Source organism: Scleropages formosus, chromosome 2 (genome assembly GCF_900964775.1).
Source record: "Scleropages formosus chromosome 2, fSclFor1.1, whole genome shotgun sequence".
Taxonomy (NCBI): domain Eukaryota; kingdom Metazoa; phylum Chordata; class Actinopteri; order Osteoglossiformes; family Osteoglossidae; genus Scleropages; species Scleropages formosus.
The window spans coordinates 31,462,486-31,486,248 of NC_041807.1; the positions used below are offsets into that span (position 1 = coordinate 31,462,486).

At 42.7% G+C, this 23,763-nt stretch overlaps 1 protein-coding gene across 1 annotated transcript; it reads left to right on the forward strand.

The window, feature by feature from the left end:
• The first annotated feature begins 1,090 nt into the window (after nucleotides 1–1,090).
• LOC108925588 (NUAK family SNF1-like kinase 1) lies at nucleotides 1,091–22,762 on the forward strand. Its single transcript, XM_018737641.2, has 7 exons — nucleotides 1,091–2,076; nucleotides 9,099–9,219; nucleotides 9,653–9,804; nucleotides 16,512–16,577; nucleotides 18,969–19,088; nucleotides 19,860–19,992; nucleotides 20,099–22,762. The coding sequence occupies exons 1-7, from the start codon at nucleotides 1,759–1,761 to the stop codon at nucleotides 21,187–21,189; spliced, it is 2,001 nt and encodes a 666-aa protein (XP_018593157.2). The 5' UTR covers nucleotides 1,091–1,758; the 3' UTR covers nucleotides 21,190–22,762.
• The last annotated feature ends 1,001 nt before the right edge of the window (nucleotides 22,763–23,763 follow it).

Genomic DNA, 23,763 nt, shown 5'->3' on the forward strand with positions numbered 1-23,763 from the left:
GGAGGTCTGAGACAAGAGTACATTGCAATAATAACTGATAAAATACCACCGGTATATGATACATAGATCAAACAGTAAAGGATAGCCACGCCTCATACTGATGTCACTGTCTTCTACCATTTATTAAGACACCGTGAAAACTACAAAAAACAAAAACATAAAAATATTCAGCATACATCTTTCCCTCAGTTTAAAATTCCCTCATACTATATATATATATATATATATACACACAGATATACACACACACTAGTTTAACACTCACTGCAGCAGCACTACGTGGTTGTTACAACAGAAATATAATTACACGATAAATAGACACAAAACAATCACATTTGTTCATAAAGCAAATCAATAAACTAAATTAACGTGATAATTACCGTGCGCGCCCTTTGAACCTAATGCAGAAAATGTCGTTTCAGAAGTTGTGCTTCGCCGCTGCACGTCCTTCCTCCGCATCCGGAACACCTTACCCACAGTTCAACATTCCCTCTCTCAATTAAACTCAAGTCACGTGACCCATTAAACGCTGCATTTAACAACCCATTTAAAGTTACATTCTTAATATCACACAGTATTTATTACATTTTAATCATTTTGAAAAACTAACCAAACTCGAATGAAAGGAATTTATAACAAAAAAATGAACCAAACTCTCAATATGAACCCTGTCTTTGAGACAGTTCCACAAGCCTGCCTGCAGAAACACCGGAAGAGGTCACAGACTTACGCCGGTATGAACTATATTGCACGTATGTACATTTATTCATTTAGCTGATGCTTTTCTCCGAAGCCATAAAATGATGTGCTCATTATTATAGAGTTTAGTAATTTTTAATATAGCATTTTGGGTAAACACCTTGCTCAAGAAAAATAAAGCAAGTAGAGATTTGAACCTGCGACCTCCGAGTCCAGACTGAGGCGGCAGTACTAACCACTACGCCCCCTTGCTGTGGGTTCTCGCCGAAGTATGCCATTAATGATACTAAACAATGCCAATAATAAGTAAAAACCAAAACATAAAAGAAACCCACAGACGGAGAACACATTTCATTCATTGCTGATATATTTTCTTGTACTGTAAAAGAACGAACACGTAGAATTTTCGGCGTTTTATTGTAGGGGTTACTTCTTTAATAGCTTATTTCCTAGCGGAAGTGATGTCGCTTTCCCAGCGCGTGCCTTACGTTCCGCGCATTCTTTCCGCATTCCCCTGCTGAGCTGAAAGAGTCCAATCGGTGGACGGAAACCTCAAAGGTCTTTCCTCCTGCGAGCGGCTGTGCGTGACGCGAAGGATGTTGCTATGACAGCTGGTCTTCTCGGCTCCACCTATAAAACACGTTGCCATGGCAGCTGCGCTCCACGGCTCCGCCCAGAAGCCTGGACCACATGTTCCTTCCGCGGATTGTTTCCTTTCAGGCGCTCCATTCATGCTGCGCTCTGAGTCATTTACGGGATGCGACATCAGCAGCCGAACGGGGAGGTTTGCTGCAGAAAGGACTGAGCAGACTGGCGCCTCCAGTTCCACTAATCTGTTAGTGAGAGCTGATCATTTTTAGTTGGTTGACTAACGTCGTAATCGTGATGAAAATCCCGATTTACAGTTACATTACAGCGTCTTGCCAGTTCACACTGTAGTCCAGAGCAGAGACAACAGCCGAGATTCGGCTCCCCCCGCTCTCTGCCATAAATATTTGATGCTCACGGGCTGCCGGACTGCTGCTGCGCCGTGACAGGTGCCACAGTGACAGGCGTGCGATGGGCAGGAGGGAAGCCGGCGGAGACCAGGGCGCCATGAGCACGAGCGAGCGCCGCGAGCTCGAGAGCCTGCGGGGCATCGCCTCCTCCGGCGACGGCTGCTCGAGCGTTGCGACGAACGGCGCGAACGCGGGCGCCGCGAGGCGGCGGCCGGAGAGGAGCGGCTCGTGCCCACCTGCGAGGCCCGCGCAGCCGCAGGAGGTGAAGAAACACCAGCACAAGCACAACCTGAAGCACAGGTACGAGGTGCTGGAGACCCTGGGCCGGGGCACGTACGGCAAGGTGAAGAAGGCCACCGAGAGGAGCAGCGGCACAACCGTGAGTCCACTGTCTCCTTTGTGTGGCGAACACAGTCCTCACCACCCCCCGCCGTGTTTACAAAAAAAAAAAAAAAAAACAAACACACGTTACTTACAGTTCCTTGCTAAAATAGGTGCGCATTATTTTACCAGAAGCTCTGCCCTTCTTCATCATGCGTCTAAGACAAGGCTGCCAGCCTGTGGGCTCTTCACTTCCGTCCAGGCTCAGCAGAATTATTATAGCGTGACTATCCAGCATCTTTTAAAATGAATTATTTATCACTGTGTTAAAGCAATGGTAAATTTTTAAAGCTAAAAGCTTAAAACAGACTGCACGGGCAAGAAATCCAAAAATATTTACATTTTCCCATCTTTTTTTATAGTATGCCTTTAAAAACAGCAATTTTAAAATAAAGGAGCTCCGATGTGCTGGAAATGACCTCCCCCTCTCACTCAAAACTGCTGAAACTCTGTCGACATTTAAAGGGGTCTTAAAACTCACCTCTTCCAGACTCACCTTTCCCCTGATCTAAGTTCCCATAATGTGTAAATGTTCATGCTCTGTAATTTTGAGATCATAACTGTTTAATAATGTATGGATACTTTCACCCAGCTACTTGTGTGATTTAAATGTTTTAAAAAAAGATTATTAGGAATGTGATTAGGAATTTTCGATTATTTGGATAAACCTTTATGCAGCTCTTCGTTTCATGCTGGTTCATATGGTGGAAAGTAACTAACTGTGCTTTACAATCACGCGTCTCTTTGTGCTGATGTAATGAACACATTGATTGTATTTTGTATGAGATGCGAGAAAAGCATCTGCCAAATGAATAAATGTAAGTGTAAGAAGCACACACAATTTGACATATTTGGCAGTTTATTACTGATTTGAGATATTCTGCTTATCTATAACAAAGTATGGAGGAGAATGGATGGGGTCTGATTTGTTGAGCACATGTAAATCTGGTTGTGCAGTGTGCAGTGTGTTACATCCTGTTTTCAGTGTTGTGCTGCTTTTCTTTATCAATTTGCAGTGAATGTACAAGGTACCTGTGCAGTGTTTTTTTTTTTTTCTGCCCAGAACTCCTGTGTCCACTGGTCCAGTGTGCTTTGATTTATTAGTGAATGGGTTCATGAATCAAGATAATAGAACTTGAGCAAGAAAACACACACACACACACACACACACACACACACTTTCTGAACCACTTGTCCCATACAGGGTCACAGGGAACCAGAGCCTACCCAGTAACACAGGGCACAAGGCCAGAGGGGGAGGGGACACACCCAGGACAGGACACCAGTCCATCACAAGGCACCCCAAGCAGGACTCAAACCCCAGACCCACCAGAGAGCAGGACTGTGGTCCAACCCACTGCGCCACCGCGGAAAACAGATATGACATACTAAATTAATCTACATACTTTTGTATAATGGACAATGTGCAAAAATGAAGCGGTATCTTGTAAGCTGGCATACAAAGGCAGTCTGGTTAGGAAATGAATCATATCCAAAATATGTGTTCTCAGGACAGAGCTAATATTTTGGAGTGTAATAGCGATGTAACTGGAGTGCTTGTTTTGGACTTTAAAGCGGCTCTGTAGCTGTTATATGTGGAAGGAAATGGATCTGAGTGGTGATGACCTTTTATCAGAGTCCAGTTACCCACAGCTCCTGAAAGCGAGTTCATCCGCTGGACTGATGGTCCACACATTTCCGATTGCTGCTGGGTTTTGGATATCTCTGGACTGAGTCATGCCAGCACTTGAACAGGGGGATAAAGTAGCCCTGGGGTAACATTCTTTTCTTATCAATATGTTGTATAGTCATTGATAAGATATTTATTTTTTGGCCAATGGTCAGGTTTAGTATTTGAGAGGACTGTGGATGTCAAGACGATAAGTCATAGTTAAACTGACATTCACTGTGCATTCACATCATAGATGCACATTAATAGATTTCCACTGTAGGCCTGAACTCCAACTGTTATCAAGTAAAAATGGACTATTAAATTCATTATTAAACGTGAAACAACTCAATGTTATTTTCATACAAAGTTCATTATTGAAAGCCAGACTTGGTCCATTGTGAACTTAAATGAACTACAGTCGCAGTTGCGAAGAAATAACCTCAGTAAACAAAACAGTCATGATTATTTTTGCTTTGTAACAAAAGACCAATTTTATAGACACCTTTTAACAAAAGAATATAATTCAAGTATTCTTTTTCCCATTACATGTTTTAGCTGGGGCTGAATTACCTTAAGTTTACTAGATGAAAGCAATCAGTTGGCCTTTTGGCTTTCCACTTGGAAACAAGCATGTTATTCTTGAGGAAAAAGCTTAGCGGCAATCAGATTACCTTGTAGGCAACCAGCCGAGGTCCGTCTACCTCACCCCACCAAGCATTCCTCAGCAATGGGTTCAGACCAGCTCAAGGAAAAAAAGATGCTGGATTCCCAGACCTGGTGCATGCCTCAAATTCTTTCAGACAAAATGCACATTATTTTTTGGGAGCTAAAGAGGGGTTATAATTGTAGAAGAAATGTGGGGTCAGGGGTGGGGGTCGGTGTCTTCAGATTGCCAGTGGTGCAGCTTGGCTACTGTCCAAGTGGCCCTGATAATTAAGATCTCCAGATGTGGGACAGGATGAAGGAACTGGTGTTCACATGGAGCTGTTGCCTTAAATGAAGAGATTTAGAGGGAAGGATGGTGTCAAAGACAGAATGACAGGAAGTTAGGACAGCGAGATTGGGTTTCTGTGATACTGTCTCACCTAGATGGGGGTGCGGTGGCGCGGTGGGTTGGACCACGGTCCTGCTTTCCGGTGGGTCTGGGGTTCGAGTCCCACTTGGGGTGCCTTGCGACGGACTGGCGTCCCGTCCTGGGTGTGTCCCCCTCCCCCTCCGGCCTTACGCCCTGTGTTGCCGGGTAGGCTCCGGTTCCCCGCGACCCCGTATGGGACGAGCGGTTCTGAAAATGTGTGTGTGTGTGTGTGTGTGTGTGTCTCACCTAGTAGGCATCCCTAAAGCATACAGTGTGTTCAGGTTAAAGCAAGTATAAAATGTAAGCCAATGCTATAGTTAAATAGCTAATTGTAAAAGTAATTAGTTAAGATTTGAATACTTTATTCAAAAGTGTCAAGTTTTGCTGGACTGTCCACCACTGAACTGGTGATACAGAGATGGAAACATTGCTTTTCACATAGATTATTGGTTTTTCAGACAAGATTATGCTGAAAGCTAACAAAGCACAATTTAGTGCCCCTGACTTTCCACTTGTTCCTGATTTGTTTTCTGTGGTAAAACCTAAAGTCAGACAGAATCTTGTAATGTTTTCTCCACAAACGGTGCAGTCATACATTTCCATGACACTAGTCTTTACAAACAGAGCTGTCATTGATGTCCCACTTTACACCTGCGGAATTCCTAGGGGACCAGCGCTTGTGTGTAGCTTATTAAATGCAACACATTTGTTTCTTAAATGACCTGTTTGCTTCGACAGTGTTTCATCCTGTTGCCATTGTCAGGTACTGATACATACAAACACTGTACCCAGTTTGGAGACTAGCGCACAACTGATTTGCAGTTCACATCCTGCTGCTGTCCTAGCAACCCCTTTGCTGTCTTATTCATCGGAACAACTCCATATGGAGCCACAATGCACCCTCCAGTCCATCTGAAATGCCTCACACGAGCATTTCTAACTTTCTTGCTGTGCTCCCTGACCTGAACAACACATTGTGTTGTGGACTTCTGCAAACCCATTACATTTTTTCTTTTAGCAGACACTTTTCTCCAAATAAACACACAGCAATTACTGTGTATTATGCTAACACCTTTTCATCAAAGGCGACTTGCAACATAACATTCATTAAAGTTAACTCTCTACAATCATTTCCTCATCTGCTAACCACACACACACACACACACACACACACACACACACACACACACACACACATACACTCTGGATAATTTATATTACCAGTTCACCAGAAATACATGTCTTTGGATTGTGGGAAGAAAGCAGACACCCAGAGGAAACAAACACAAAAAACATGCAGACTCCTGGCGCAAGAATCAAAGCCATGTCTTATCACCCCATCCGGATGCTGCGACACACCACCCATATACATAGTGTCACTATATATAAATATACGGAAAGTTATGTGCAGCTTCTCGTCTTGCTTTCTGATGTGGTGACTCGTGGCGACTGCTGTCACTGGTATGGAGAGGCTGAACTGGGTCGTGCAGCATGTTGTTTTGAACGTGTTCCAAGCAGTGGGTGCAGTGAGCCTCGGGGAGCATGCAGCCACTCCGATCGAGAGATTGCCTGAGGCCCCTGTCTGGAGGCCGCTTCCTGATAATGCAAGGTGTTAAAAATAGCCCTGGTGACAGCATGGATGCCCACCCAGGAGCCTGACTCCCAAGTGTGATCATGCTCCGAATGCCAGGCAGCTAACCACTGAGAACATTGTTAGAGGTGTGCGTCAGTGTCCATTTGTTGTTTTTGTGTAGGATCTCGCGTGGAGCTGTGATGTTTCAGGTATTGTCAGCTTTCTGAGGTTTTATGAAGTCTCTTGTGGAAAAAATAAGTCTTAATTTTACACAGATTGGTCAAGACAAGCAAAACTGCATCTTCAGTTTGGCCACAAATGATGAAGCGAGATGTCATATGTCATTAGGCTCAGGAGGTTCCCAGGGTACCACGGTATATTTAGGTCTGGCCATATATACTGATCTGTGTTGATGTCAGTTACTTTAGGTATCTAGGCAAGGAGTTCAGCTATTCTTTGGATCTCTTTATATATGAACACCATGTAGCAGCTAGAATAAGTCATGAACCTAAAGAGCTCTATGAAAACAATGCCTGTAGTACATCTGAGCCAACTAAAGATTATAGTCTCATCCAGGAACAAGAACTGGGTGGGGTGTGTGTGTGTGTGTGAGTGCCATGTTATGGCCATAAAACAAGACACTCAAGCTAAACTGAAAGTAGATCTTCGTGAATCTCTAGTCTCAAAGAACAATCTATAATCATGTTTTCTCTGTCATATTCCCTGTCTTCCCAACTTTGTCCTTAATCATTTAGCTGTAAATTTAAGTACAGTGGCCATGGAAGAGTAGAATGATGAGGCATCGTTTTCATTAGTTATTCAAGGATATTGGGCTATGAAGAACATAAATACACACACACACACACACATACACAGAAATGCTGTCTGAAACCGCTTGTCCGAGAACATAAATACAACACATCATATTAAAAAGTTTTGCATTAACAAATTGTAAAAATCTCAGGGGTCGCAAAATTCTTTGCGGAATGAAAACTGCCTGGTGACCATGTGGCCATGTAAAGCACACACTATTCAACCAGCATCACATTATTTGACCAACTTGTCTGTCAAAATGAAGTTTGAATTGTAGTGAAGGCTTATGAAGGAAATGGCTTTACTCCACAGGGACTGCAGTCCATGTTGCTATATAATATATTTAAGGGGGAGCTGCATAACACCCACATTGTCTGTTATTTGGTACGGCGTATTGGATCTATCTCTGAAAAATCTTCAGTAATTAGCTATTATTATTTGCTTTATGTCCTGGAGCTAACTAATGTTAAATCTCCAATTCCTGAAGATCATGAATATGAATGCTTAGAAAAAAGTGTCAGATTTGACACAAATATTATGAACTTTTGGTCTTTCAAGTGCAGCTTGCCTGAATTAAGTGTACCGGAGAGGCATGCTCACATCTGGGCTGCAAGTAGACACTGTGGGAGCCTTATCTTCTGGGAAACATGTGGGAATCGCACTTTGGAATTACACAGCACAGGAGGAGGCCTCCAGAGTGGCCTCTGCATTTCCTGAGTAGAAGGGTGTTTGTATGTGTATGGTTGGGGTGGGGTTATCAGTATTACCGCAGTGACAACTGCAGCTGTCCCCTTGAATCAAAGTTGGCCCTTCACATTACAGGATGTGGTCACACTCCCTGCATATGTGCTCAATAAGTACTGTTGTACAACAGAAATTAACAATATCGCAAGTGGCATAGTCTTAGAGCTTTTTGCTTTGCAATCTGAATGTTTGGGGTTCTAATTCTCATCCTACTGCAGTACTTGTGAACAAAGAACGTTGTGTACGATTGATCCAAGTGGAATACCTTGCTGGATAAATTGGTAATCCTTGTGAAGATCTGTATCTAGTATTTTAAGTTGTCTAGGTCAAAGGTGTAAACTAAATAGTGGTTAATAACAGTAATTGTATAGTATGTGTACAGCTTTTAAACATTGCCATTGTTTCTTAGAAAAACTGACCGGAATTTATTTGCCCTGATCAACAAATAAATCTTAACAAGTACACCTTAAGATTCCTTCTCTGAAAAAATAAATATTCTTACACTAGTTTGTGTTAATGAGCATTTTCTGTAAAAACTGCTGGGAAGAGATGTTTTTGCACAAAGAGAAGCATTAACTGCATTCTTTGAACGACATCTTTTCCAGATGAGTGACTGATAGAGAAACACAAAGAAGGGGAAGAGGGTCACAACTAACATACACAAAACTGTAAAAAAAAAAAAAAAAAAAAAGAAAAAAAATCAACAGGACATTTCAAATAAGGGACCTTTGTCAGCTATAATAAGCACTCTCAAAAACACTTTTTCTGCATATATGCAAGCCTGTTGCCTTGTTTACTGTACAAATAAGTTAGTAATGGAATGGAATGATGGTGGAGTTTAGAGTCATTAGTGGGAAACGCTTCTGTGGTAACACCTACTCTAGAAAGGAGAATGTTTGGAGTTGTTTTCTATCCTTCTGTGTTTGACAAGCAGTTTCTAGAGACTCGTGTTTGCTTTATAATGGAAAATTCCTGACAAATACAGAGAAGCTCAGCTGTATGTGTTGCTGTGGTTGTTGGTTGCTACAGTAACTGGGAATGAGTCCAAACTCCATCTAAAATCATGGGAAAAAGTAAAAAAAATGGCAACATGTCTAGGTTTTTGCAAATTAATAACCATCATACTCTGATCTTTTGTCCTAGGTGGCAATCAAATCCATCCGGAAGGAGTGCATCACTGATGACCTGGACAAAATCCATATTCAGAGAGAGATTGAAATCGTTTCATCTCTGAGACACCCAAACATCATTCGTATCTATGAAGGTGAAAAAAAGAATCAAGAAGACCTGCAAATCATCATCTACTGTACATAATAAGCAGGCCCACACACCCTCATCATCCAGTCTGATTTTACACATGCTGCCCTTACATAAATCCATGTCAACATGAAAGACATCAGGAATGAGACAGTATAATCATTATTATTTTGTTTAGTAGCCAGCTTCATCCTAAGTAAAATGTCACTGTACACTTTCAACACTTTACCCATTTATACAGCTGACAGCTCAGACAAAACAGCTTCCTCAAGGGTCAAACCACAGTAAACCTTCTGGGTCTGGCCTCCATTTGATACAAGCAGAGAGACGTCAACAGCAATGGCATTCGCAAGCACCTTGACTTCATTTGGCTCTTTAGCAATAGTGGTTACGAATACATAAGGAGAATAGGGGTGAAAAACCTGTTTTTTCTCATGCAGTGTTTGAGAGCAAAGACAAGATTGTCATTGTCATGGAGTATGCGAAGGGTGGGGAGTTGTACGACTACGTCAACACCAAGAGGCGGCTTTCAGAAACTGAGGCACGCAAGATATTCCGGCAGATCACTTCTGCAGTACACTACTGCCATAAGGTGGGTGCCAGTGTCTTCCAGATCTTCTCAGGCCCAGGCTTGGAGGACCTTCACAGAAAAAAAACATAACCATTGGCCAAGTGTCCTATTGAGCCGATATTAACCAATGTTCAGCAAAGAAATAGCCAATTGTATAGTGGAACTAAAGGGACTGTAATGAATGCGTTAAGCATTGAAGTTAAATACGAGAATCTTACTTACTTAGCAGAGCAGGCATTGGGTTTATAAAGGTCTGTTAACTTCTCTGCAAACCAGCCACATTAACTTGTGCATTCATAGTCTTGATTTCACCAAGTTTAGTTATTTGCATTCTTCATTAATTAATCAAATATGTATTTATGGCTTTGAGAATCCACACTACAAGTTACACTATTTCATACAGATTTTACAGATGAACAACCTCTTTATTTTTAAATCTTAATTTTTTCCTAAAGAATTAGGATTAACATGATTTGAAAGTTTACAAATTGCAGAGCAAAAGAAATTAAGGCTTCCATTGTTTTCAGTCTTACAGTTGACCACGGTGGCTGTGTTTCTTTGGCCCTTCTCAGATCATATGTCAAAATGCTAGAGAGCACTTTTTTACTGTCAGGTTATAACTGAATACCAGTTAAAAGAAATAAACGTTTTATCAATTTCATTAATAAAAACACGTAAAAACACATCCCAAGAAACAGGAGTATCCCTTGATAGACATTTTTACGCACCATGCCAAAAAACATTATGTAAAACACTCAGTTGCACTGTTTAAATAGTATATTAAAAGTGCTGTATTTTGTAGTGTTAGATTCATTAAATGTCAGTTATATTAAAAATACTGTATCATGTAATGTCAGGCTATACAAGTTTCTGTTTTAAGAAACCAGTTTGTCCCAGCAGTCTTCTGAACCTACATGTCCAGCATTCATTTATACAGAGACTCCTCGACTTAAGCAAATAGACCCTTCTTCAACCCCTTACGTACGTCGAAATTTATGTATGTCGGATTCACCCTCCCCCTCCGTTACAGAGCCAAGCCTTCTCATTTCCTTTTCATTTGTTGAAAACACGGGTATGAAAAGATTTACACAATATAATTCTCTAGTAAATATCAGTGAAAAAAATTAAATACTGTAATAAGACATAGGCCTAGTCCATGAAATAAATTTTTACATTTCTGTAAAGCATACATTTAATGGAAAAAATAGACTACTGCATAGGGTACGGGTATGGTATTGTATTGTGCATGGTTACCTTATATCTAGTAGTATGCTGACAAACAAGAAGGTGCTACTGTTGCCTAATTTATCATTTTTACATCTCACTTATTGTGCCTTGATGTTTCTTAGTCATTCTTGTTGTCATGCTAGCTGTTTCTTTTACATGCTCCTTTATACATGCAGCATCCTTCACAATTATATTCACAGTCCATACGGCTAAACCTTGTTCCTATGGTATAGAAAATCTTTGTCCACCTTCATACTTTCATATTATGTTTAATTTTTTTCTCCAAATCAATTGCTTTACGGTTGTAAGATGGTTCTTGTTTTTCTTCAAGTGCACGTTTACCACCAGGCATTGTGAATAATGAAACGGGTAGAAAATATGCGAAAAAAAAGCACTATGCTAACAGGAGGAGATGCGTTCACAGCTCAAAACTTGCAAGAACTGGGAAGATGCAGCTTCCTGCCTTGTCTGGTTAGGCCGACTTGCGCATAATGTATTTCAGATGAGCTGTGTAAAATACATCACTCACTCACTCACACTCACACTCACACATCGCTTGACCCAAGTGGGGTTGCAGTGAGCCGGAGCCTAACCGGGCAGGACAGGGTGCAAGGCTGGAGGGGACACACCCATGTTGGGACACCGGTCCATCGCAAGGCACTCCAAGCAGGACTTGAACCCAGACCCGCCAGAGGGCAGGACTCGGCCAAACCCGCTGCGCCACCTTTGCGTAAAATACATAAATACATTTATTCATTTAGCTGACGCTTTTCTCCAAAGCAACTTACAGGGTCATTTGCTAAGGTCACAATTATTTACCCATTTATACAGCTGGGTGATATTACTGGAGCAATTTAGGATAAGTACCTTGCTCAAGGGTACTACAGCCAGAGGTGGGGATTAAACCTGCGAACTTTTGGTCCAAAGGCAGCAGCCCTAACCACTATGCTACCAGCTATCCCCACTTATTAACAATGTGTATGCTGGGAATTTTTTGCATAAATCCGGATTTTTGTAAGTCAGACTTATGTAAGTGGAGGTTTGTCTGTATCACATTTATTTATTTAGCAGATGCTTTTCTCCAAAACAACAAAAAACTCAGAGTGAACAGAACAGTGCATTTCACCAGCAGGCAGAAAGATGCAGACACATGACTCACAATGAACTGTGACTTAGTCCAATAGCACCATCTTTGCAACTGTACATTACACTATGAAGAGCTGTATATGGAACTGAGAAGAGATTGTTTTAAAAAAATAATATAGTCAATGTTTGTTTAGCAGAATGGAGATTAGGAGACAAGTGGGTCAGAAAAATATGTGTTTGAGTGTCTTCTTGAATTTTGAGAGGGACTTAGCAGTTCTGAGTGAAAGAAGGAGCTCATTCTACAACACTGAAGTTAAGACTGAGAACCTTCTGACTTTTTCATTTGGACCACTTATGAGTGAGACCACCAGGTGGCCACCAGTGGAGGAGCATAGGAATCTGGTTGGGGCATAGTGAGTGATGAGGTAGGTCTTTTAGATATTGGGGAGCATATCCATAGATGGTCTTGTAGGCTGTAACCAGAGTCTTGAACTTGATACAGGCAGCTACAGAAAGCAGTGGAAAGAGATGAGAAGGGGAGATACATGGGAATGCTTTGATAGCTCACACACAATTCATGCATTGGAAGACCAGACAGGAGGTCAGATCCTGCAGATGTTATGCAGCACATATCTGCGGGACCAAGTTATGGCTTCAGAGTCTTGAGTCAATTCTTACTTCCAGGCTCTTAACCGATGAAATGGATGAAATGAGCAAGTTTTCCAGTTTCACAGAATTCCCTGTCGGTAGACACATGGGCCAGAAGGTGAGGGATCTCAGTCTTAGAGACGTTGAGTTGTAGATGGTGATCAATAATTAGCAAAGAGAGAAGTTGGTGTTAATCAGCACAGCCTTGACTATCAGCACTTCTGGAATGTGCACGAGCTCATACAGGTGGTATAGGACATCAGTTCCATTTTAATACTGCAATACACTTCCTCAAATTCCCATTTTATCAAACCGCAGCAGAAATCACCCACCCTACTTTCCCTTGCACTGTCCACTCCCTGCAGTGTTACTGAACATTCACTAAAGCTTCATTAATTTAGGATGCAATTAGTGTGTGAAAGCGTTTGTTTGACACGTGACCAATTTCCATGAGAAATGTATGATCTGCGGCCTTTCTTGTAATCCACACATCAGTGGTTACTAAAACAGACAAAGACAGAACTCCTCCATCTTTAAATATGTTATTTGTACAGTGCTTGCCAGTTAGCCAGTGGTCTTTGCCAGCACATTTTTTTAAAGTTAAAATGTCAATTATAGCTGAGGGAATGTGTGTCAGGGCTGAAAAAGAACATAGAGAAGAATGTGAGTATGTATGGCTGAAAATAGAATAACACAGATACTTTGGTATCTGTGTGTGGGAAAAGGGCTTGTAATTTTTAAAGAATGAAAAAATACTGTGCATCACTTTTCCCCATGGTTTGAGTAGCTTTTGAAGACTTTTGATCCCACTGTGAATGACAGCCTTTACCTTGGAATGTTGCAGGATTTCCAAAAGGTTGCTTGTGTTTTGACAATGTGACACCCCCATTTCCAACTTCACCGCCCACCATACCCATCGCAGTCTGCTGTGAATGACACTTGTTTACTTTAAATGCGTTAGCAATGTATTTAAAGAAAAAGGAGAACGCCCATGAAGAATAAATTAGAAGACAACTACGAAAGATACTGGTGCTAATGTTTGTAGTTAGTATTTATAAGGTGTTTCACAGTAATATCGTGCTTACAGTTATCGCTCCACTTTAATTTCATTCTAGAAAATTCTGTTTGCGACTATTAGTATATGCCTCTCCATGCTCTTGTATATGTGTGTTTGTGTATGTGTGCATGTGCGTGTGAGGCACTAGTGAGAGATCATTCCAGAAACGCTATAGGACTCCAGTGAGGCTCTGCTGAGTCCAAAGGCCTCCTTCAACAAATCGGACCCTGGGGGTAAAAATAAACTCTTTGAGAGCAGCAAAGTGTGTCAGTTGAAGGCCAGTCCAGACTTGACCTTTGCAGCTGCACATATTTCTCACACAATCTGATCATGCAAATAGAACGCTCGATCTCCGATGAAATTTGGAGACCAAGAGCAGATCCTGATAGGCACTGTTTATGATTAAATCCTTTTTTTATGGAATGTTGACTTGCATTAATAAATTGACTATTTACAGTATGCAAGTATGCCTTTATTGTCATTTTTCCTTGTGACTTCGATTTCTTAAAGCTGTAAATCAGCATGCCCTTTAGGTAGTTAGTTTGCAATGTAAATTTTGGAGAGAATGATAGCTGAAGACAATAAGACATCAACATACACAGTAAAATCTCACTTCAGTCCCATCCACCAGAAGCAATTGGTGTTGGACTTAAAGTAGTAATTGAATTCCCTGAGGTGGTACAGAGCATTTAAGTGGCAGTCTTTGCCAGAGGAAAACTTAAAGACTATCCCTCTTTTGTCCCAATATTGAGAATAAACCCCCTGTAGCCAGGTCTTGATGAAAGAACTGAGAAACTAAGTATATGATCTATTAAACTGCACAATAAGTCATGAGATGTTCCTCTCCGGCTCCCTGACTCAGGGACTTTAAAATCACAGTGGGACACAAAATTGGTGCTGGAAATGGCTGGTACAAATGCCAAGGCTGTAAATTTAGTGTAAATCATAGATCATACCACCAGTCTCCAAAATCAACATGAGTAGCATTTTGAAACGAATGTGCAGTTTATATACCAGAGCGGAGGAGAAGGTAGTAGAGAATGAGTTTTTTTTTGTTAGCTGGTAAAGACTGATTACAACATAAATTTTGCAAGGGTGATAGAGGAATGTGCTGGAGAATTACTCTTCTTCTCACCATGCTGGGAGCTGGATGTTCCAGAGATAGCCCAGCTGGTTTCACACGAAGTACAGACAGAGTGTAAGAACAGTGAAACAAAATCAGACCGCTGGAGACCATTGTGCCAGTGCTGGGGCAGCGCCTCAAACAACAGGGCTTAAAATAAATGTTAATGTGCTGGCTAGAAAGGGGGTGCGGTGGCGCGGTGGCGCAGTGGCGCAGTGGGTTGGACTGGGTCCTGTTCTCCCGTGGGTCTGGGGTTCGAGTCCTGCTTGAGGTGCCTTGCGACGGATTGGCGTCCCGGGTGTGTCCCCTCCCCCTCCGGCCTTACGCCCTGTGCTGTCGGGTAGGCTCCAGTTCCCCGCGACCCCGTATGGGACAAGCGGTTCAGAAAGTGTGCGTGCGTGCGTGCGTGCGCTGGCTGGATTGAGTAATCGTAGAAGGAAGGATGAAAGAATACATATCAGATACAGATAAGCCTTTACACAGCCGCTACTCCTGTATCGTACATAAATGTTTTTGTACCTTTTATTTAAAAAAAAAAAAAAAAAAAATCTAGGAAGGCGATCAGGATTAGTCTATCCTGAGTTTTATGCACCTACTTGTGTGGTGAACATCAATGCATAAAGTGGCTAGAAACAAACTAGGTTTACTTAAGAATCACATGTCTGCAGCCATGTCTCTTTCTCTTTATGTAATGCACAAATTGTATTTTCTCTGAGATGTATGTCGCTTTGGACAGAAGCGTCTGCTAAATGAATAAATGTAAATGTAAATGCCTCATCGCTCTTTTCAGAAGCTGGCTCCATGTAGTGCTGCAGATGTGAAGTTAGTATCATTGACTCAGTACGTCTGCTAATGAATAAATGTAAATTTAATTGTAAATATCAGCAGTTATATCTGTATTATGACAACATTTAGAGGAGGTCTTGGTTAAATACCACAGGTGTCCTCAAACACATACTAAATTACGTCACAAATTTTGCATATCACAACACCTGGGCATTACATGCATAAGCTGACGTTTGTAAATTTGTAAAAACACTGGCATATAATTTTTTAATCATATTTTCTTCTGTCTTTGCACTTTGTTAGACTCGAACTGCCGAATTCCTCTCGATGAAAGGGTCTCAAAACAGCTCTTCTTGACTCACTTGTCTCTGGCTCTCCTATCTGCTCCACAAATTTGCATTTCAGGCATCTGTCACAATTATATTGGTATTTCAGTTGTACATGTTGTTGCTTATGTCATGTTATCTTTAATGTAATCTGTTCTAAAAATGTTGTGCTCTTTACCGATTCTATATACAGCTACCCATGTAATGCATGCTGCTTTAGACAGTGACATCAGACAAACTGACTGAACCTTGAGAATCACGTTTGCATCTATGTCTCCACATTTGTTGGTGAAATGTTTTCTCTGAGCCGTACATCACTTTGGAGAAAAGTGTCTGTTAAACCAATTAATGTAATCTCATGTAAAGCAGAAAAACTATTTCTGTGTATTTATTTGTATAATTACATATTTTAATTCAGCTGATGTCAGTGACACAAATCACTAACAGCGATCCATCTCTCCTCTCCCATTATTAGAATGGTGTTGTGCACAGAGATCTCAAGCTGGAGAACATCCTTCTAGATGAAGACTTCAATGTCAAGGTGAGAAGAACCAGTGTGTGTGTGGGAAAACAAATTGCGTTATTGGGATTTGTTACACCCAGTGGATAATTAGTTTTTATGAAGACTTTTTCTTGTTTAAGAGGTGTGCATATTGCATTTGGAAAGATCTTGATGTAATTAGTAATCACTGATAGTTATTAACAGTCAAGTGTTTAGCCATCAGTAGTTACAGGAATTTTGACTTTTCACGTACCTGAACAGTGCTGCCTGGTAAATTTCAGATGAGGTAGAGGCTGTTGGACATCATGTCACATGTTTAAACCAGCTGCTTAATTTACATTAACAGGGCAAAGTTCAGTGGTCAGCAAGTCAGTCAGTAATGGTCAAACCCTGGGGAGCAGTTTTACAGGTGTTACTAGGATGCTGCCATTGTGGGGGTGTCACTGTGAGGCTGACAAGGTCTACCCAGAGTCCCTGATTCCACCTTGGACTGAGTGAGAACAGTGTTAAGTATGGTATGCGTTCACAGCAACAACAAACACTCTCAAAGAACATAGTACCACTCTTTAAACAGTACCTCTGCGTTATTCCTTTCCTTTTATGGAAGGTAATTCAAACGCAAAAGAATGAGGAGAATCTAAATGCTTTTTGAAGAATTTTTTTTGGAAACCTACTGCACAAGTACATTATGAAATAAGTAACTGCCAGTGGCCCTGTTTTAGCTTCTTGTTTGTAGTAGGGTCGCAGAAGAATTGGAGCGGAATGGTGGGGGATTAATTACTGATGAGTATGCAGCACATCTGCATCCAGCACACGTGTGGAAATAAACACGGCTGCATAAAAAAGTAATCCCCTGCAAACTCTGAAGACGTGTGTCACTTGACAGGTCTTAGCTGACCTCAGAAACAGCCACAAATAGCATCGCAATGCAGCAATGCTCAAGTCCCAATGTAAATAGAAGTTTTAACTTGTTATTAATAAATGGAGGACTTTTGCAAAGGGTGATGGTGCTATCTTTAACTTGTAAGGAAAGAATGCCAATGGAATGTATCTACAAAAGTAGGGGGTTGCATTCATAAACTATTTCAAGGCTATTTTTTTTAAATGTTCACAAAAATACCATTCCAAATTGTCCAACCTTCTTCTTATATCTGTTCAAACTATTTTTAAAACATTGGCTCAATAGCAGAAACATAAAGCCGTTCACCGAATAGATGTTTGCATCAAGGACATCTGAACAGATAGGTGAATTGATGCACGTCCCGAAAATAGCAGAGTTAATCTGTGGCACATGTGGCCTGAGAGGCGATTATTTTAGCTCGGGTGACTTGAATTAGGGCTAAAGAATTTCTCCAGAAAAAGGGAATGGCATGACCACATAAACAGTACGCTGACTTAGAGTTGACTAGCCATTGTTATTGGAGCCATGAAATTAATGGCTGTTTCCCCACTCTCCTATAAACACAGCCATAGGAGCGTGGTGCACTGTCTTCAGCTGACTGCGGTCAGTCTGACCTGCCTTGTTCAGACCTCACGTTACACAGCAGCAGATATACCCAGACAAGTTGTTGTTTTCTTTCTTTCCATCTCAGTATTTTTCCTCCAGTGGAGCATGATTCACTGGCTGCAGTCGGTTTTTATTGGCAACTGGCAATCGTTACATTTGCAGTTATTTATTTAGCTCACGCTTCTCTCCAAACTAACTTACAATGATTTACCCATTTATTCAGTTGGGTATACTGGAGTAATTCCAGGTGAGTGCCTTGTTCAAGGGTACTACAACGGGAGGTGGGATTCAAACCCATGACCTCTGAGTCCAGAGGCGGTCGCTCTAATCAGTTAGTATCATTGACTCAGTGCAGATTTTAATGTCCTTTTCACTGGTCTGTTATTCAAACATTACAGTAAATACTTTCAACACTTTTAAACCAATTTTGGTTTTTGGGAATCCATAACCTATCCTTGAAGATTAGGGCGTTAGGCTAAGCAAGGTACCTCTGGACATGAAATTAATGCAACACCAGTCTATTGTAGGGTAGCCACATACATAGAAACACACACACAAACAAATAGCAATTTGGAGGCACCAGTGCACCTGAAGCAAATGTATTTGGACTGTGACAAGAAGCCAGAGCTCCAGGAGAAAAGCTGCATAAACACACTGGGCAAACATGAGAACTGCCCTGAACTGGATTTGAACCCATGTCCAAATGCACAACACAGGAGCTGGGAGTCACCATGCTACCTACTCTGGGTTTCATTTTCACATAAAATGATATACAGTATAATAAAAGGAATGATATAGCTGACTCAATTAAGGAACAGTGTATGCCACATGCTTCATATAGTAACGTTTTGGGGACCAGCTAGAGGTGACATGGCAACACCTCATCAGCAGCTCTAATCCTCTGTCTTTCCATGGCTGTGCAGCTGGCTGACTTTGGCCTGTCCAACCACCACCGGAAAGGAGAGCTGCTGCAGACCTACTGTGGGAGCCCTTTGTATGCATCTCCAGAGATCATCAAGGGCCTGCCCTACCATGGCCCTGAGGTGAGGCAGGACAGTGGCACGCGGTGTTAGAAAGACACTGCAAACCGGCAGCAACACCAGCCAGGACTGACGACACGCTTGCATGTGCCCTAACCCTAAGGGAACCAAGCTGAGCACTAATTCTAATGCTCTATTGTATGAACATGCACTGTACTCAGTTTGATAGCCACTCATCTTTTCATCTAACAACTACGCAGTTTGGCAGTTTATGTGGGTGTATTTATCAGCTCTTTTTTTTTTTTTTTTTTTTCTTCTTAAATCAAAAGGATTAGGACAATAAAAATGATTGGATAGCCTTTCTGAGACTACCTTGTGCATGCTGAGCCCAAGGAGGATGTCACAGTGCTCAGCTGTGATGAAAGTCACTGCTAATCTGAGTCTGCCAGGCCAGAGTTCAATAGATTTTCCAGCTCTTGCCACCAGTGGCACAAGGTGACATATTTGAGTTTGGTTCTGTGCTTAAAATTAACCCCCAATTTATGCAGGCTTAAGCCCAGTGGAATCAAGTCCAGCACATTCCTTACTTTTGAACTGAATTACTTCCAGCAATGCAGAAATAATCCCTGCATTGCTGGGGTGCTGCTACCATTCAGAGCAGTGACTTCCTAAGAGGATTTTCAGACATAGTTTTCCCCAAAGAAAATATACTTAATGCTTAACATATATTCAGTATTTATGTGCTCCGAGGAGGATTAGTGAGCTGGCTGAGTTCTCTTTCTGCAGAGCCCTGGGCTAAATAAGTATAAGCTGTTGAGTGTCTGTCTTTCCTAGGTGGACTGCTGGGCCCTCGGCGTGCTGCTTTATGCGCTGGTTTATGGGAGCATGCCTTTCGACGGGGCCAGTTACAGTGTCTTGACGGAGCAGATCAGTCAGGCCAGATACAGGAGGCCTCAGCCACCTTCAGGTACCCAGTCAGCATTTCACATCAAGCCACTAGCGCCTCCACGTTTCTGAGTTACGCAAGAGCAGAGCCAGGGTCTTCGCTTCATGTCGTCTCCTGTCATCAACAGATGCGTGTGCGCTGATTGACTGGATGCTGACGGTCAACGTGGAGGAGCGGGCCACCGTGGAGGACATCGCCAACCACTGGTGGGTCAACTGGGGCTTCCAGGAGCCCGTATGTGATTGCACAACGAGCCAGGACTGCCCATCACCGCTGCTCGCTCGCTACATTGATTGGCAGAACAGGGCGCTCTGTGGTACTGGCCACACCTGCTCTAAGCCCAGTACCTCCGAGGTCCAGCTTTACTTCAGCTTCCCCATCTCGCAGACTGCCGCTAAGCCTGGGGGCACCGCCTGCATCAAGAAGTCTCGAAAGGAGAACACCATTTCACAGCCCAACACATGCAGTGCCATCCCACCCACCTCCAATCCGAAGAAGCCGAAGGGCATCCTGAAGACACAGAGCAGCTTCGACAGCGCCTTCCTACCTCAGCGCGCTGCTGGAGAGACTCCGTCCTATAGTGCCGAGGGCCCAGCAAATGGGCGTACGGCCAACTCGCACACACTCCCCACACGTTGTCAGCCCTCCTCCAAAATGCCCAAGAAGGGCATCCTTAAAAAGGTGTACGAGAGGGAGTCAGGGTACTCGTCCTCTCCCGAACGGGGGGATGTGCCAGAGGACACGGGCTGCAGCACGACCCTGTCAGAGCAAGAGGGTCCAGCACGGCCAGAGGTGGTGCGTAGAAGGAAGGGCATTCTGAAACGCAACGGGAAGTTTTCGTCCAGCCTCGACCTCTCCGAACACGCTGCCTCCCTCCACTTCTCCGAGTCCCTGGAGGGGCTTCTCCTGTCCAGTGGGGGCAGCAGCGCAATGGCTGAGGGCCAACCGCCCCCCCAGCAGAAGGGAGTCCGCGCGCAGAGCCGGCCATCAAGCGTGATCAGCGACGACAGCCTCCTCTCAAGCGACTCCTTTGATCTTCTGGACTTAAGCTCTCACTCCCGCCAACAGTTCTTCAGCCCAGAGAGCCACCACAGTGTTTACAGCTCAGAAGAAGAGCTGGAGGACCAGAAGAGCTGCAAGGAAAAGCGAGCCACGAGCAAGCAGGAGGAAAGGGACGAACTCCTTCAGAAGGCCCAGGAGAGTAGTGGACACATATAGCGCTGCTCTCTAGGTCCAGATCAGCTCTGACTTTCCCAGTAATTTGTTCAGATATTGGCCCTGGGCCTGCTTTTAAAGCAGTATTTGTTATGGCAAATGCAGATTGCCTTAGGTCTCAAATGTCTTATTGTTAAAATTGCATTTAAAGAGCCTCGGTTTAGCTTCAGTTCTCATTCTGCCAGGGAACGTAAATACAATGTCACTGTAACAGCTGAAGAGGCCTTTTGACACTGTCAGCCTTGTCACTGCCTGAAATGTACATTGACAACTTGTTGTACGAACATAAATACAAACAGGGTACACACTTAATGAGGGCAGGTGATAAAATTAACCAGCACTCACCATCTCTTTTTACTTGCTTTCATTACTGGGTTTTATTGGTATTGCCAGACTAATGGATGCAGTTAATTGCTGGGATTTATTACCACAGGAATCTCTTTAAGTTAATGAGGTTGAAAGATGGACTGCAAGGCTTCTCCAGGTCCTTAGTGAAAAACAGTCGCAAGTGGTGATAGTAAATTAAAAACATTAGAATGTAAGTGCTGATTATTCTAAAGGTAGGTGGTTTTGCTCCCCTGTTGCCATGGTCACGAATTAGTAGTGGTAGACACTAAGCGTAAACACTGCAAACAAACTTGAACAGTGAAACTTGTTGCAGTGAAAAATAGGAGAATGTGTTATTGTAACAGCTGTACAATATATTAGAATTGCTTACTTGTTTACTGACAGCACAAACACGTGATATTGTGTAGGCTGAGTATGACATTTATTAGAATAATATTTATTGTGGATTGTCCCTTGGTTGAATGAATCCATGTACAGCATATAATTTTATGTACAAAGTGAATGTACAACATTTCACCGTCTAACAGAGCATTTCTGTTTACTTTTCAAATGTCTTGACCACCACGTGGACAGTGTGCCTTCTGGACGTTTTCTCAGTGTAAATACACCTGTGCGACGGGTGAGCGGGTCCAGTACGCAAGGGCTGCAGGTGAGGTGGCTTGTTCACCAGTTACACAGCTGAACACCGAGATTAAACAAAAATGAGGACGTCCTGAGTCCTGAGACCTTCCAGGACTGAATGTGTCCACCTCTGCTGCAACCTGCAAACCTAGCTGTTGTGTTGAACGGGTCTGGTTAAATGCTGAGCGTGTGCAAGTGCACAGTACAGTTAATACTCTTGGGTCTTGCTTTTGTGTGTTGAGTTCTAAGAAAAACGGTGTACAGTATTCAGTACTTTAATGAGTAAGGATTTTGCTAATCAAAATAGACACCTTGCCCGACGTATAATGAAATGTTCTGACTGGCAGACGAAGACCTGTGAGGCTGCATTTATAGCTCTGTATAGTTGTACTCATATGTAACAAGTCCACTCATATTCCAAATGAAACAGCAGACAAAAGCACAAACCGGAGACTGACATTTATCCAGACCCAAATTCAGTAGCAGCAGGGATGTTACGGAGGGAGAATAAGATTAACCAGTTTCCTGTCTATTTATTTTTTTGTATCATATGCATAAGGTGATATTCTTGGCTCTGTATCTTTTGTACTGTAAATAAAAAATATGACAGAAGCAATTTAAAGCCTTCATGCCTGACTTTTTTTTTTAATGACACAAGGTGCATATGTTGCATTTTACATACATTACATTTATTCACTTAGCACATGCTTTTCTCCAAAGAAACTTCCAATGAACTCTATGCAGTGTTATCAGTCCACATAGTTTATTCACCAAAGGGACTTACACTGCTAGATACACTACTTACACTGGGTCACTCATCCATACATCAGTGGAACACATCCGTCTCTCACACGCTATGGGTGAACCTGAACAACATGTGTTTGGACTATGGGAGGAAACCAGAGCACCCGCAGAAAACCCATGCAGACACGGGGAGAACATACAAACTCCACACACACTGAGCGGGGATCAAACCCACGTTCACTTGCACCACCCAGGCCCTGTGAGACAGCAGCGCCACTCACTGTGCCACCGTGCCGCCCCACGTTCACGCACTTGAATTGGCTGCTGACGTTAGTCTGTCGTGGTGGTGTGCGGACCGGCCGCAGTCATTTCACCTGCCCCACATGGTGCCTTGGTGATCTTAGTGACCGACCCACAGCCCACACAGCTGAGCAGGAGACTGGTCTGAAGCAGCAAGAAGCACAAATTGTGCACAACCTGAAACTTGAAGGAGGCGACAGGGCTTTAAGTGGCTGGTTTTAAAAAGGCTTAGTTCTTCTAATTGCCTGAGAGTCTACTGTGAGTTATCTTAAGTGATAGCTCCAGATTATTGTCAGGAAATTCTCACAGACATCTGGAGTTCTAAAAATAGGTAACATTATTAAAAAAGATATCCTCAGCATGGGACTGTAGGCAAAAAAAGGCAATGCTTAGTCCCAGCACTAGAAAAGGGCTACTCAGAGGGCTACAAAGAGCTGGCTGTCTTGTGCAGTCACAACAACCTGGAGCTGAACACGCTCAAAACACTGGAGATGATTGTGGACTTTAGGAGAAACACCTCAGCGTTACCCCCACTCACCATCATGAACAGCACTGTGGCAACAG

What these genes read in the sequence shown, in the direction of transcription:
- LOC108925588 (XM_018737641.2), top strand. Translation starts at nt 1,759, where the DNA reads ATGGGCAGGAGGGAAGCCGGCGGAGACCAGGGCGCCATGAGCACGAGC. An exon ending in CAGTACACTACTGCCATAAG is followed by an intron (nt 9,805 to 16,511) that starts GTGGGTGCCAGT and finishes TCCCATTATTAG; the next exon opens with AATGGTGTTGTGCACAGAGA. An exon ending in ATGAAGACTTCAATGTCAAG is followed by an intron (nt 16,578 to 18,968) that starts GTGAGAAGAACC and finishes ATGGCTGTGCAG; the next exon opens with CTGGCTGACTTTGGCCTGTC.